This window comes from Acinonyx jubatus, chromosome E3, assembly GCF_027475565.1.
Source record: "Acinonyx jubatus isolate Ajub_Pintada_27869175 chromosome E3, VMU_Ajub_asm_v1.0, whole genome shotgun sequence".
Lineage (NCBI taxonomy): Eukaryota > Metazoa > Chordata > Mammalia > Carnivora > Felidae > Acinonyx > Acinonyx jubatus.
The window spans coordinates 17954596-17969919 of NC_069398.1; the positions used below are offsets into that span (position 1 = coordinate 17954596).

At 58.9% G+C, this 15324-nt stretch overlaps 2 protein-coding genes across 2 annotated transcripts in view; one reads left to right on the plus strand and one right to left on the minus strand.

The window, feature by feature from the left end:
* Positions 1-12695, plus strand: RABEP2 (rabaptin, RAB GTPase binding effector protein 2). Its single transcript, XM_027051092.2, has 13 exons — positions 1-317; positions 778-987; positions 5065-5213; positions 7192-7302; positions 7391-7738; positions 7981-8076; positions 8168-8266; positions 9528-9683; positions 10758-10935; positions 11080-11091; positions 11191-11246; positions 11509-11625; positions 12047-12695. Exons 1-13 carry the CDS (start codon positions 257-259, stop codon positions 12146-12148), a joined length of 1695 nt encoding a protein of 564 aa, XP_026906893.1. The 5' UTR covers positions 1-256; the 3' UTR covers positions 12149-12695.
* Positions 12650-15324, minus strand: part of ATP2A1 (ATPase sarcoplasmic/endoplasmic reticulum Ca2+ transporting 1) — a 15557-nt gene continuing 12882 nt past the window's right edge. The window contains 8 exon segments of the mRNA XM_027051079.2: positions 12650-12957; positions 13366-13410; positions 13641-13758; positions 13939-14056; positions 14178-14311; positions 14404-14489; positions 14636-14838; positions 14946-15166. Of these exon segments, the coding sequence (XP_026906880.1) occupies positions 13406-13410; positions 13641-13758; positions 13939-14056; positions 14178-14311; positions 14404-14489; positions 14636-14838; positions 14946-15166 (885 nt within the window). The 3' untranslated portion in view covers positions 12650-12957; positions 13366-13405.

A 15324-nucleotide genomic window follows, 5' to 3' on the forward strand; every position in this document is an offset into this window, starting at 1 on the left:
TTGAAGGACAAGCGCCCTTCTCGAACATCGCTGCCCAGGAAAGAAGGCGGGGAGGGGCGGGGCCTGGGGCCGCGGCCGGGCTGCGGCTCGGAAATCTTCGGCCCAGGCTCGGCAATCAACCTCCAGCTGCGGCCTGGGCCTGGAGCCCGGGGCCGATCCGGAAACAGCCGAGCGGATCCGGAAACAGCCGAGGGGACCCGGAAGGGGTGAGCGCCGTCACCAGGGAGTGCTGGAACCCGCCGTTTGCGCGGAGGCGATGGCGGCAGCTGCGCCGGCGGTCGCGGGCGAGGATGGCCGGCGACGGCAGCAGGGGGCCGGTACGTGAGGGCGCGTCCATGCACGCGAGGGGCGACGGAATCGGAGGCGGGGCCGAGCTCGGAGCCGGGGGACGGGGGTGGTGAGGGGAGCCTGGAGAAAGGGGCGGGGCCACGCCTCCGGGAGAGAGGGGGCGGGGCCTGCGGCCACCGGAGGAGGGGGCGTGGTCTGGCGGGGCAGTGGCAGGTGAAGGGTGGGGCTCGGGGAGGGGAGGGGCGGGGCCGTTGGAAGGGAGGGGTCTAGCCTGGAAAAAGGGGGGGTGGGCGGGGCTCCAGGCAGCACGTGGCACGACGAGGTGAGAAGGAGGCGGAGGAAGAGGCGGGGTCGGGAGTGGGGCGGGGCCAGGAGAAGGTGCGAGGATCGCGGCTGCGGTACTAGGTGGCAGGACTTGCTGATTTCGTAGTCTGGGGTATGGGGAACGTGGGAGTGATGGGAAAAGAAGTTGACCCCTGTCCTCCACAGCGCCGGATCCCCATTCCCAGGAGGGCGCGAAGGTTGAGGCCGAATCAGAGGAGCTTGGCCGGCTTCGGGCGGAGCTGGCAGGCGCCCTGGCGGAAATGGAGACCATGAAGGCTGTGGCGGAGGTGAGCGAGAGCACGAAGGCGGAGGCTGTGGCTGCAGTGCAGCGGCAGTGCCAAGAGGAGGTGGCTTCTCTGCAGGCCATCCTGAAAGGTGAGGCAGGGACTCTTCCCAGACTCCCTGGCGGCCCCCTAAGAGGGAAATGCATGACAAGAAAGGGGTAGATAAGCTGTGGGGTAGGTTAGCACGGCTGCCGAGCACAGGACAGGCCTAAGGGCCCAGAGGAAGGGGTGCCCCTTTCTGATTTGGATAGAGGTCCTGCCTGTGCTAGAAGCAGTTCTGTGACTTCACTAAGTTTAGCTCCGAGCCTCTGCCTGCACCCTTGCCTGGTGTCATTTCTTGTCCCTCACCGATGACTGATCAACCCTGAAGATGAGCAACTTTTCAGTTCCTGGAACCGGCTTCATGTAAGCCCCTGGGCTTCAGACTCCTCTCTGGGCCCAGTCTCTGTGAGTCTAACCCTCCGGTTTCCTTCCTTCCTCAAGCACCGCTACATTTGCACTGTCTCACACATGTTCAGACTTCCCTCCCTCCCTCCCATTCTCTGTACTTGAGATGCACCAGCTCACCGGGCCCCAGATCTTCCAGCCTCTGTTCTTTTTTTTTTTAGTTTTTGTTTAACATTTATTTATTTTTGAGAGAGTGAGACAGAGCATGAGTGGGGGAGGGGCAGAGAGAGGGGGGCACACAGAATCCAAAGCAGGCTCCAGGCTCTGAGCTGTCAGCACAGAGCGGCACAAGGCTCGAACTCATGGACCGCGAGATCATGACCCGAGCGGGAGTTGGATGCTTACCCGGCTGAGCCACCCAGGTGCACCCCTGCCAGCCTCTGTTCTTATTTACCCCTTCTCCTCTAGTCTGAGTCCAGAGTCTCTGAAATAGCCTCCAGCCCTGTCCCACCCCTCTGCTTCTGTGGCCCCTGTTGGAGTGAAGCTCTTGACAGCTCCCGGCCTTCTCACAGGTCTGACTCTATAGTCTGGCCTTGACATTGGCTTCCAGAGTAAACTTCCTAAAATTCCCATCTCACCGAGTCATTTCCTTTTCTAACAACCACTGCTGGCTCCAGACTTCTCCTGGGGCCGCATTCCCTGCATTTCAGGCGTCCACATAGCACCTGTGTGCCATGGCTGTCTCATACAACCTACTCTGTCATCTACTTAGTATTCGTTCTTTAGATAGACCGTTTTGTAAAAACCTGCGTACATTTATTTAAGTTTGCTTATTTTTTTTGAGAGAGAGAGGGAGCCAGAGCAGGGGAAGGACAGAGAGAAAGAGAGGGAGAGAGAGGATCGCAAGCAGGCTCTACACTGACAGCAACAGGTCGTGAATTCACGAAACATGAGATCATGACCTGAGCCGAAATCAGGAGTCAGATGCTTAACTGATTGAGCCACCCAGGCGCCATGCGTACGTTTATTTTAAAAGAAACTTCCATGATACCTGGATGGGTGCCTGGGTGGCTCAGTTGGTTAAGCGTCTGACTTGAGCTCAGGTCATGATCTCGTGCATGGTTCGTGAGTTTGAGCCCTATGTCAGGCTCTCTGCTGACAGCTCAGAGCCTGGAGCCTGTTTCAGATTTTGTGTCCCCCTTTTTTTGTGCTCTCTCTCTCTCGAAATGCAAACATCAAAAAAAATTTTTTTTTTTAATTTTTTTTTCAACGTTTATTTATTTTTGGGACAGAGAGAGACAGAGCATGAACGGGGGAGGGGCAGAGAGAGAGGGAGACACAGAATCGGAAACAGGCTCCAGGCTCTGAGCCGTCAGCCCAGAGCCTGACGCGGGGCTCGAACTCACGGACCGCGAGATCGTGACCTGGCTGAAGTCGGACGCTTAACCGACTGCGCCACCCAGGCGCCCCAACATCAAAAAAATTTTTAAAGAAACTTCCACGGTACCTGGTTGGTAGAACATGTGACTTTTTTTTTTTTTTTTTTTGAAGTTCATTTATTTCTTTTGGGAGAGAGAGAGAGAGCGAGTTGGGGAGGGGCATAGAGGGAAGGAGACAGAGAATCCCAAGCAGGCTCCGTGCTTTCAGCACAGAGCCCAATGCAGGGCCCGATCTGATTGCAGGAACTGTGAGCTCATGACCTGAGCCCATACCAAGAATCAGACGCTTAACCACCCGAGTCCTCCAGGTGCCCTAGAACATGTATGTGACTCTTGGTCTCAGGGTTGTTTGAACCCCACGTTGGGTATAGGATTACTAAAATAAATACGTTTAAAAAAAATAAGTAAGTAAAAAATAAAAGAGGGGTGCCTGGGTGGCTCAGTCAGTTGGGTGTCCAACTTTGGCTCAGGTCGTAATCTCGCGATTTGTGAGTTCCAGCCCCGTGTCGGGCTCTGTGCTGACAGCTCAGAGCCTGGAGCCTGCTTCCGATTCTGTGTCTCCCTTTCTCTCTCTGCCCCTCCCCAACTCATGCTCTCTCTCTCTCTCTCTCTCTCTCTCTCTCTCTCTCCCAAATATAAATAAACATTAAAAACAATAAAAAATAAAAAATAAAACTTCCTGTCTGTCTAAGAGAAACCAAGTGTGTCCTAAATATGATAATACAGGTTTCCCCCACTATGTAAAAGTAGAACATTGCAATGAAAATTTTCTAAGCCAAAATAGCATGTAAAGTGAAGAAACAATTACCATTAATTGACGTGGAAAATTGTTCAAGTGGTCCCAGACCCAAAAAATAGCCCCTCTTAGGCTTTTCTGATACTGTAGGAGACGTTTGGCTGATGAATGCACAAAATAAATGGAGATAAAAGCACGGATGACCATAGACACAGTTCGAAGCTTTGATGCCCCCAGAGGCTGAGTGTAGTGCCCTGGGAGCTTGCTGGGGCCACTCTTGCTGTTCCGGATATGTGCTGCCTCCGTCACGGATCCCTGTAAAACAAACACTACACGCTGTTTTCACTTTTTGTCTGTTTTGTTTATTTTTTGTAAAAGTGAAAATCTTTGATTTCTCCCGGTAAAAGCAGGTAGTAATGTAGGATTATTGTAAAAACAAAGTGGTAGAATGGGAACTTTTGAAAAGTGGGGCACACCTGTAGTCACGGTCACGATCATCATCCTAGTTAACGTTTATTGAGCACTTACTGTGGGCCAGGCTCTGAGTTAAGTACTTTCTTTTTTTTTTAAGTTTATTTTTTTTGTCGGAGAGGGGCAGAGAGAGAGAATCCCAAGCAGGCTCCGTGCTGTCAACACAGAGCCCGACGCGGGGCCCGAACTCACGAACTGTGAGATCATGGCCTGAGCCGAAGTCGGACGCTTAACTGACAGAGCCACCCAGACGCCCCTCACCTAAAAGGTTTTTAAAAAGCCTTTTTAAAAAATGCTTAAAAAAAAAAAAATTTAAAAAGTGGCCCCGTTCCACCCACCATCACCTCTACCTCCCACTGACCTGTAGGATAAATCCAAACCTTGGTAGGGCGTGCACGGTCTCAAGAGCCATCCCCTGCCACCCTGTCCCCGCTTTCCAGCACGTCTCTGCGGGGGCCTGTGTCACCCCAGCTCTTGCGACATGCCCACCGTGCCCCCGATACACCATCTACTTTCCCACCTCTGAGCCTCTGCTTGCACTGGTGCTGTGCTAATGTGTCCTTCTTTCCGCCACCTGCTGGTGTCCTCTCGTGGCCAGGCAGGCGGAGTGAAGAGCTCCGTGCTCTAGGATCCACAAACCCCGGAGTGGTCCTCTTGGGGATGTTCTCCCGCTGCTTTGTCACTATTTCCGCAGCTTCCTTCCCCGTCGGAACGTGGGCTTCTGGCGTCCGCGTTTGTGATCGATTCGTTTCTCTAGTTCCAGAGCCCCACGCGGAGTCTGGCCCAGAGTAAGAACGTACTACTGTCGTTGGAGGTTGATCGTTATTGGTACATATTAACAGGAGTAGATATCGCGTCTTCAGCATTTGTTATGCACCGGGAGGAGGGCTGAACACCTTCCAGGTGTCATTTCGTTTGATAACCCAGCGGGGTATTCGTAGTGTCCCCATTTTGCGGCAGAGGACCCCGGCGCAGAGGCTCATGACCCGGGGCTGTCTGTCCACAGAGCCCACAGTCTCCATCGCTCCGGTGAATTGCCTCGCAGAGAGCGGCAGTGATAGAGCACCCCCTCCTCACCCCCAGGGAGGGCCAGCGCGCTGACCCTCCCTCTCCGCTGCCCTTCCTGCCCCTCCAGACTCCATCAGCAGCTATGAAGCCCAGATCACTTCTCTGAAGCAGCAGCAGCAGCAGGACTGTGAGGAGAAGGAGCGGGAGCTGGGGCGCCTGAAGCAGCTGTTGTCCCGGGCTCACCCCCTGGACTCCTTGGAGAAGCAGATGGAAAAGGTTGGGGTGACCTCCCCCCGGCCCCAGGATATGGAAAGATGTTGAGGCAGTCAAGGTGACCACGGGGCACAGGGATTGTCGGGCAGCTCGTTGGGAGCAGGGCACCCAGTCCTAATTCTGGGTGTGGCAGGTACTGGCTCCATACTTGGCAAGGTCCTGGCCCTGCCACTTTCTGGAGGGCTGGCCAGGTTTGTTTACTTCCAAAATGAAGGAGATCGTGTAGGCGGAAGGGAGCTGACACTTCAGGACAGCTTTCATACACAGGGCACTGTGATAACTGCGGGCCAGACCCTGTCTTTCCCCTGGAAGAGCGGTCCGTTAGACCCATTTCACAGATGAGTAAAGTGGGGTTTGAAGGAGTTCAGTGGGTCTCCCCAGGTTGTGCGCATAAACAAAGCAGAGTGGGAATTTCAAAACCTAGGCAGTCTGGTTCTAAAATGTTTGTCTAGGCGGTCTGGTTTTTGTTCTTAATCTCTATGGCGCATCGCCCCCCCCCCCCCATTACTACTGGTGTCATTAACAGGGGGTGGGAGCTGATTTGCTGATCTTTCAAAGCAAATTCACATCGTTCCCTCATTTCATGCACGAGGAAACTGAGGCTCGGGAAGTGTAGTAACCAGCCTGGGTAGAAAGACAAAGATCAAAATAGGAGCCCAAGAAAGGAGGCTAGTGACGCACGGCTTGCGGGCTGAGGCTGCTGCTCGCGCTCGAGTGTTGCTAGGGAGCAGTTACACAGGGTGGTGAGGGAGAGGGCTCTGCAGGGTGGAGGCCTGGTGCGGTGAGCAGAAGCACAGGGGGCCTAGAGACATGGCAGTTCAGCCCCGGCCCGCCTCCTGCGTCCTGCCGTCGTCCACCCAACGCATGGCATCCGCACAGCGTATACTCCCGGGCTTCAGATGGGACCGAAGTGTTTTGTTTGGGCCACGTGGGCCTCCCCTGCCTGTTGCAACTGTTCCCACAAGGGATTTGGAGGGTTAAGCTGAGCTTGCTTGGGACAGGATTTTGAGTGATTCAAGAGGTAGAAATGGCATGGATTGGAAGAGGGTGGGTAACCGGCAGATTTCAGTCTTGGACAGCTGGGTAGGTGACCTAACGCCTAGAGGAGGAGAAACGTTGTCGTGAGTGGTTCAGATTTGGCTGTACTTGGATAGAGGAGCCTGTGTGACATTCAGGGATGGCCAGAGACCATTGCATTGGCTGTGCAGGTTCAGCAGGATCCCAAACCTGAAAGCAGACCAAAAAGAAATTGCTAGCAATGTAGGGGTGACGGGACTAAAGGACGTACTAGTTAGGATGAAATTTGAAAACCCAAACCAACAGTGGCTTAAATAAGATAGAAATTTATTTTCCTTACAGTCCACAGGTAGACATTCCAGGACTGATGCCAGGTCAACAAGTCACTAGGAGCCCAAGTTCCTTTTAGGTTACTGTCTTGCCGTAGGTAGCTTATTGCCTCATGGCCCAAGATGACTGCTGGAGTGCCAGCCATTATGTCCACATTCTAACCGTCGAGGAGGAGGGGGAGGAGTAAAGAAAAGCCCACCCTCTCCCTTTAAGGAGTTGCCCTGGAAGTTTGCATTTACATCTCCTTTGCTGGAACTTGGTCGACTGGCCATGCTTAGTTACAGGGAAGGTGAGAAATGTGGATGGTGTTGTAGGATTTAGGGCATGTGCCCAACTATAAATGCAAGCTTCTGTGATAAAAGAAACAACTGAAAATGGATGTCGGGGAAGGAAAGAATGAGCGAGTGGGTACCAGGAAGATAGTCGCGACTTTGGCTTCTTTACCTGCCGTGTGACCTGGGCAAGTCGCATAAGCTCCCGGAGCCTCTGTGTTTTTATCTTTAAAATGGGGAGGCCTGGCACCCTCTTGGGAGGGTTGGAAGGGCTGACATGCTTGGAGAGAAGGCTCAGAACAGACCCTAGGGGTCCAGTAGTCGGGAGGGGGACGGCTGCTGCCCAACCTCCCTTTCTCCAGGCCCACGAGGACTCGGAGAAGCTTCGGGAGATCGTGCTGCCCATGGAGCAGGAGATTGAGGAGCTGAAGGCGAAGCTGCTCAGGGCAGAGGAGCTCATTCAAGAGATCCAGGTGAGGGGGCGGCCAGGGGGGTTGCTGCGGGAAGAGGGGGCGCCGCAGGACCCCGGCCCCCCAGCCTCTTCCCTGCCCCTTCCCCTAGAGACGGCCCCGGCCTCCCCCTTCCTTACACGGCTCCACGGAGTTGCTGCCCCTGTCCCGGGACCCATCGCCCCCGCTGGAGCCTCTCGAGGAGCTGAGTGGAGACGGGGGTGCGGCGGCCGAAGCCTTCGCCCACAACTGTGACGATAGCGCTTCCATCTCTTCCTTCTCCCTCGGTGGTGGGGCCGGCAGCACGTCCCTGCCCCGCAGCCGCCAGGGCCTGAGCCCCGAGCAGGAAGAGACCGCCTCTCTGGTGTCCACGGGCACCCTGGTCCCCGAGGGCATCTACCTGCCCCCTCCTGGTTACCAGCTCGTCCCGGACAACCAGTGGGAGCAGCTGCAAATGGAGGTGAGTGGAGGGGGCGGAGCGGCCTGCCCACGTGCTCGCATCCACCTCCCCCTTCCCCGGATGCTCCCCGGGCACCCCCCACCCCTGGAGCTCGAACTGGGGCTCAGGCGACAGAGGCAGGGTGACCGGTTGAGAGATGCCTCCCCCCCCCACCCCGAGATGTAGAAGGCAGGCCCGAGGGGCATGGTGAGGAGGGCAGGCCTCCGCTCGGAGGCTGAGACCGAGGCCGGCATCCGTGGCAGGGCCGGCAGCTGCAGAAGGACCTGGAGACCATCAGCCGAGAGCGGGACGAGCTGCAGGAGGGCCTGAGACGGAGCAATGAGGACTGCGCCAAGCAGGTGGGTCCCGCTGTGCCGCAGCCCCAGCAGGGCCCCCGGCGGCGGCCTGCCTCCTGGCCCCGACCTCACCCTCACCTCCTTCCACCCACAGATGCAAGTGCTCCTGGCCCAGGTCCAGAACTCAGAGCAGCTGCTGCGGACCCTGCAGGGGACCGTGAGCCAGGCCCAGGAGCGGGTTCAGCTGCAGATGGTGAGGGCTGGGGGCCGGGCACGAGGTAGAGGAGTGTGACGGGGATTGGCCGAGAGGGGCACGTGGAAAGGTCAAGACACCTGTCCTGCCCCGGCCCCCGGCGGCTCAGGCTGTGCCCTGGAGTTGGTGTCCGTCGGGCGCGCGAAGGGTTTCCAGGGCACCGGGCGCTGCAGTCAGAGCAAGGGTTCTGCGTTCGCACGGGGCCTCCCACGCACCAGCTCGGTGATCCTGAGCTGACCCCACAAGCTTGGAGCCTCTGCCTTGGCTCCTTGAAATCGAGATGGTGGGACCTGGCGTGCACAGTTGTGCGGCTTAAAAGCAAGGCTTGCAGAACCGGATACTCCCCGAGTCCAGCCGGGAAACGTATGTGATTCTCCCGGGCCAGGTGTAGACAGGAAGGCGCGCTGCGGCCGAGCCGAGAGGACCGCAAAGGGCGCCGCTGCCCCTCGGCTCTGTGACCGGAGCCACATGGGAATGCGGGCTCGATGCTGCCAGGTTTTCTGATTTGTCCAGAGAAGCCAGAAGCCTGGGTATTTGCGTGCTGTCTCCTGACTTTTAAAGTTGACAACTAATTAAAAAAAATTTTTTTAACGTTTGTTTTTGAGAGAGCGCGCGCGCAAGTGGGGGAAGGGCAGAGATACAGGGAGACACAGAATCAGAAGCAGGCTCCAGGCTCCAAGCTGTCAGCACAGAGCTTGACAGGGGGCTGGAACCCATGAGCCACAAGATCATGACCCGAGCTGAAGTCAGACACTTAGCTGACTGAGCCACCCAGGCGCCCCTAAAGTTGGCACGTAATTGAAGCTTAAAAACAACCAAAAAAAAGTACGGACCAGATAAAACACTCGAGGTGGCCCTCCACTTGTGACCTCCAAGCCACCGAGGCAGGTGTATAAAGGGGATGCCTCGGTGGCTCGGTCGGTTGAGCATCTGACTCCTGATTTCGTCTCTGGCCATGATCTCACGGTTTGTGAGTTCAAGCCCCACATCGGGCTCTGTGCTGATGGCGTGGAGCCTGCTTGGGATTCTGTCTGCCTGTCTCTCTGTGTCTCTCTCTGCCCCTTCCCATTCACGCTCTCTCAAAATAAAAAATTAAAAGAAGAGTGTATAAGAAGCTTGGGGGTCAAAGGCACTTAATAAAGGGTGCTTCTTCCTTTCTCAGCAGCGGAGGGTGTCAGGAGGAGGGGTCAGGGTTTGGCCTCACGGGGCTCTGGCGACACCCTGTCCCCCTCATCCCCTCCTACTGACTATGCATCCCCAGGCAGAGCTGGCCACATCACACAAGTGCCTGAGCCACGAGGTAAAGCGGCTGACTGAGGAAAACCAAGGACTCCGGGCCGAGCAGCCGCTGTCTTCAGCCCCCCGGGGCCTGGAGCAGGATGAGGGTCACGAGGAGTCACTGCCCAGCTTGGTGCCGGTAAGGGGAGTGTGGGTGCTGACAGCCCGGGGCCCCCCTGCTGGCCCTTATCCTCCACGCATAGCAGAGCATTGGCCTGGGACCATCCCCCCTTCCCAGCCTCGGTGTAAAGAGAAGATGAGTTTGCAGAGTGCTTGACGTGAAGGAGGCAGTGATTTGACTGTTGTTTTTTTTTGTTTTTTTTTTTTTTTTAGTTTTTTAATGTTTATTTATTTTTGAGAGAGAGAGAGAGACAGAGCGAGAGTGGGGGAGGGCAGAGAGAGAGGGAGACACAGAACCTGAAGCAGGCTCCAGGCTCCGAGCTGTCAGCACAGAGCCCGGCGCGGGGCTCGAACTCACAAACTGTGAGATCACGACCTGAGCTGAATTGCACGCTTAACCGGCTGAGCCACCCAGGCGTCCCTGGTTTGTTATTTTGAAGCGAGAGCCACAAAACTGAATTCATCGTCATCTTGGTTTATTACCAAGCTGTGTTCGTTGACCTGTGCGTGGCTCTGTGGACCGAGTTCATTAGGAACCTGAAGGTCACCCGGAACCCTTGCCCACCCTGAGAGCTACGGCCTCTGTCTCCTTCCGTGCGCCCCCGTAAACCCCTGGGTTCTGTTTCTGCCGTCCTGACCTTTGATTGAACTAAGGGTAATCCTACAACTGGGTGTCCCCATGGGACTGTGGGGGACTCTCAGTGTCTCTGAGATCCTGGTGGATCCCCTGTCGTTCTCTTGCTCTCTTTTGGTATCATTTTTGTTGTTCTACGTGCGCGTCTGTCCAAATAGCGCAGTGCTAACTTTTGTTTTCTGAGCATTACAAAACGGTGTCCCGCTCTAGGCAATTTTCGGGAACTTTCTGCCCTCAGCGCCGTGCCGGCGGGTCCCTCCAGCCCTGGCGGTGTGGCCACTGTAACGTGTTCACTGCCGGCTCTGTCCGTCCACTCTCCTTGGGAGCGGCCACGGGGGTCCTTTCCCCTTTTCAGTTCCCTCCCTCCGTTCCTTTGTCCCCTTCCCCGCCCCGTCCCCATCGGGCTGCTGGCCCCTGTGGCCTCCGGCCCACCGGGCGGGTGACCGGCCTCCCTTGCAGGAGCTGCAGCAGCTGGTGCACCACACGAGGCAGGAGGCGCGGGCCCAGCAGCAGGCCCGGGAGCACGAGGCTGAGCGCCTCCGGATTGAGATCGTGACGCTCCGGGAGGCGCTGGAGGAGGAGACTGCGGCCAGGGCCAGCCTGGAGGGGCAGCTGAGGGTGCAACGGGAGGAGACAGGTGAGGGCGGAGGAGGGGAGCCGCCCCAGCCTCGCCCCCAGGGAGGCTGACCTCCCCACAGGGGAGCACCCGGGCACCAGTTGGGGAGAGAGAGGAGACCGCGTAAGAACAAGCCTTGACCTCTCTTTTTTCCTTTCCACGCAGAGGTGATGGAGGGTGAGTATGGGCTGGAGCCTGGCCGGGCGGGCGGAGGGGGGGGGGGGACAGGGCAGGGAGGGTGCGGGTCTGACGTCCGGCCCCTGCCTGACTTCCCAGCCTCCCTGTGCAGCCTGAGGACGGAGATGGAGCGGATCCAGCAGGAACAGAGCAAGGTGAGGCTGGACTCCGGAGCCAGACTCCATGACGGCGGGAGGGGCGGCAGCGTGGAGACCCCCACCGGCCTCTCCCGCCCTTTCGGTCGCCTTTAGGCCGGGTGGCAGGAAGGCCCCGAGGTAGCCACCAGGTTCCGGCCTCACAGAAGAGGTCAGGGTCAGGGACGGTGTGGAAGGGGCACCCCTGTCCAGACATCTTGTTTCCTTGGCCGCACGCCGTCCCATCTGGTGCCAGCCCCAGCTCTGCGTCCTGTCCCCCCAGGCCCAGCTCACAGACCTCCTCTCAGAACAGAGGGCCAAGGTGCTGCGGCTGCAGGCTGAGCTGGAGACCAGTGAACAGGTGCAGAGGGATTTTGTACGACTGTCCCAGGCCCTGCAGGTACAGTGTGTCCCCTTCCCATCAGGCTGGCATGATCCAGGTGGCTTGTTCTAGATCCTGCGAGGACAGCCTTCCAATTAGGGGAGTTCCCTTCCTCTTCCCGAGGCCGGCGTCCTCCTCTCCTCTGAGTTATTGCTCAAAAGAAATTGAAGGCCGTGCGTGTCTGTCTTTGGACACGTGGAGTCCTTGGCCCAGAGCCTGGCATGCCACGTGTGTCAGCCCCACCTGCCCATCCCGCGCTGTATCAGGCCACTCTGTCAGGACCCATTTCTTCCCTTGGACCCACTTTCACTGTGGGTTGGGAAGATGGGGCACCTGGGTGTACTGGTCCCGGGCCCTCGTCCCTTGGAGGGCTGGCAGGTGGGGCGGGGGCTACGTTTCCCCGCCAAGCACCCTTCTCCTGCCTCGCCGGACCCCACAGGTGCGCCTAGAACGGATCCGCCAGGCCGAGAGTCTGGAGCAAGTGCGCAGCATCGTGGATGAGGCGCCCCTCAGGGACATCAGGGACATCAAGGACACCTGAGGGGCTAGCACCCACCCACCCCGGGGGAGACTGCCTTTCCCCACTCCTGAACCAAGAGGCCTGGGCTTTGGGGGTCTCGGGATAGTGTCTTCATCCTCTCCAAGCCTAGGGTTGAGGTGCCGGGGCCGCCGCTTCCCTGTCTCTCTAGCGCCTCCTCCCAGGGGTGGCTGGCCTCCTGCCCCCAAGGATGACACCTGGGTGGGAGTCCCAGCCCCCTCCGGGAACCAAAGGTGCAGGCTTAGCCCTGCGGCCTCCTGGCTGCCATGCTGCCTCCTGGGTCCTGGTCCTCCTGCCGCTGTCTCCTGAGCCAGAGTAATAGCCACATCGCTTCCCCGACGCACAGCCGAGCTGTGAGCGGCAGCTGGGGGCCTCTGGCGCGTGGCCGCGGGTCCCTCCACCCGTGCACCCCGGGACGGGCAGCTGCTCTCTGGACCGCATGACACTAAGATGCTTGTCCCCAGGGGCCCAACCCAGGCCCCAAGATGTGCACAGAGGCAAGGCCAGACTTTTCTGTCATTTATTTTCAATAAATAAGCAGCTCAGCTCAGTCCGTCGCCTTGTCCCTGCAAGCCCCGTGGGGTTGGGGAGGGGAGGTTTTCCAAGAGCAGGAGGGAGGGAAGGTGGGTTGTTGAGGGGGTTGGAAAAGTGAAAGGGACCATGGTGTCTATAAACAGAAAAACGTTGGGGGTGGGGGGACGGGGAGGGCACGTGGGAGTCTGTGCCACAGCTCTGCCTGAAGATGCGTCACTATCAGGGCGGGGAAGAAGGGGCAAAAAGGACTGATTACTTCCTTCTTTCATCTTCTGGATCTGGAAGGAGAAAGGGAAGGATGAGGCAGGGGGTGGGAGAGGAGGGGAAAAGTCCCTTCCGGGCTCTGTGTCCCCCGGCCCCTGGCACACTTACCTGGAGGGTCTCCCCAGCCCCCTGGACTCACCTGTGTCCCAGAGCCCACTCCTCCCCAGCACTGTAGCCCGGGCAGACAGCTCAGCGCCCAGAGCAGCGCAGCCCAGCACGCACCGTGCTGCCCGAGGCGGGGCGCCGCCGACCTCACAGTGAGGGCAGCAGCCCGCCTGGCCCCGGAAGCGTGGCAGCGGCAGTGGCAGCAGGGGCTCCAGGTGGAGCAGCGAGCGCAAGTGACCTCAGGCGCCACCGAGGGGGAGAGGGGGACGCGCGGGGGGCACAGCAGCTAGGGGCGAGGGCGAGAGGGGGGGCGATACCTGTGACACGGTTCAAAGAGATGGAGGAGGGGGAAACGGGTTATCCTATGGCCAGAGAGGACAGAGAGATGGTTACGGAGGGCGGGGGCGGGCGCAGAGGGCCAAGAGGGCTAAGGGGGCTGCGGGTGCCTGCACAGGTGCAGGGGAGTGGGGGCCCGGGGAAGGGGCCAGAGCACCCAGCTGAGAAGGGGGGGGCAGGCGCCTTTGCAGCGCAGAGGGAGGGGCCGTGTGGGGCCAGGGGCGAACAGGGTGCCGAGGCGGGGGGCGTGGCTTACCCTCTAGGTAGTTCCGAGCAATGAACTTGAGGAGCTCATCGAGCAGGATGACTGGAAATGAGATCTTGAGGACCATGAGCCACTGGGTGCAGTCCAGGGCCTGGAGCTTGAAGATCATCTGGAGGGGGCGGGGGAGGGGCAGGCGGGGGTGGTGAGGACCAGCGCTGCCCCCGGGAGGGAGGGGACAGCCCAGAGCCCCGGGAGGAACCACCCGGGCCTGACGCCCTCCTCTGTCAGTGCCCCAGCCTACGAAGGCTCCCTGAGGGGCAGAGCAAGGTCCCTGGCAGAGGAGGCTCACCGGTAGAGGGTCGACATAGAGGATGAGGAAGTGCAGGGACATGGACAGGCAGATGGAGCCCAGCAGCCAGATGTTCACCCAGGGCGGCATCCGCAGAAGGGACTGGTTCTCAGACAGGCTGTGAGGCGGAGGCCGGGTGGAGGCAGAGGGGGGCAGAAGAAAGCAGTGGTGAGCAGAGAGAGGACAGGGAGGACACGGTGGCCGGTGGGAAGCGGCAGGGGTGGGTGCGCAGGCCCCACCTGTTGAGAGCGTTGCACATTTCAATGGTAACCAGCACGGACAAGGCCATGGTCATGGGCTGGGGGGCCTCAAAGACCTCGCAGTCCACGCCCTCAAAGTTGGCGTTTTCCTCGTTGCACTGCATGAAGTGAGTCTGCAGGGGGAGGATTGAGGAGCTGGGATCCCACAGAAGCCTCCACGGCACCCTCTTGCTCCTCACCCTCCTCCTGCCTCTGTCCTCCCTACCAGCTGGCTGTAAGTGACATGAGGCCCGTCATCTGCATACAGGAACCACCAGACAGCCGCTCCCACAGTGGCCGCACCCACGTAGCCTGTGATAGAGACGGGAGAGGGGAGGCGTCAGGAGGGCTCCTGGCCATGAACAGCTGGTTGAGGAAGAGGGCCCCTCGAGTTGGCTGCATCAGGAAGCAGGTGTCCCGGAGGGTTGGGAAGGATTGTGGGGTCCCGTCCTGCTCACCCCCAATTGCCATGTAGCGGAAGAAGAGCCAGCCACTGATGAGGGGCTCCTTGGGGCTCCGGGGAGGCCGGTCCATGATGTCCAGGTCTGGTGGGTTGAAGCCCAGGGCTGTGGCCGGGAGCCCGTCAGTCACCAAGTTCACCCACAGCAGCTGCACAGGGATCAGGGCCTCAGGCAGTCCTAAGGCGGCGGTCAGGAAGATGCTGCCAGAAGGAGGGGGTCACACGTCCATCCTGCCTCCGGACCTGGGGTCGCCCCCCACCCCCACCCAGCCCTGGGTTCCTCCGCGGTGCCCTCCCTGGCCGCTCACCAGACCACCTCGCCCACGTTGGAGGAGATGAGGTAGCGGATGAACTGCTTCATGTTGTTGTAGATGGCGCGGCCCTCCTCCACCGCAGCCACGATGGTGGAGAAGTTGTCGTCGGCCAGCACCATCTCGGAAGCGGTCTTGGCCACGGCGGTGCCGGATCCCATGGCGATGCCGATCTCGGCCTTCTTCAGGGCAGGGGCATCGTTGACACCATCACCTGTCTGAGGGGAGAAAGCGAAGGTGGGATGTGAAGCCTGGCACACACCCCTCCTCCGGGGTTGACCCTCCCCTGTGCATCTGGCCAGGGTCCCCGCTTAGTCCCCCGGGGCCCCCAGCTCTAGAGACCATCATCTCAGGGGACTCTGTGCAGACTGCTCGT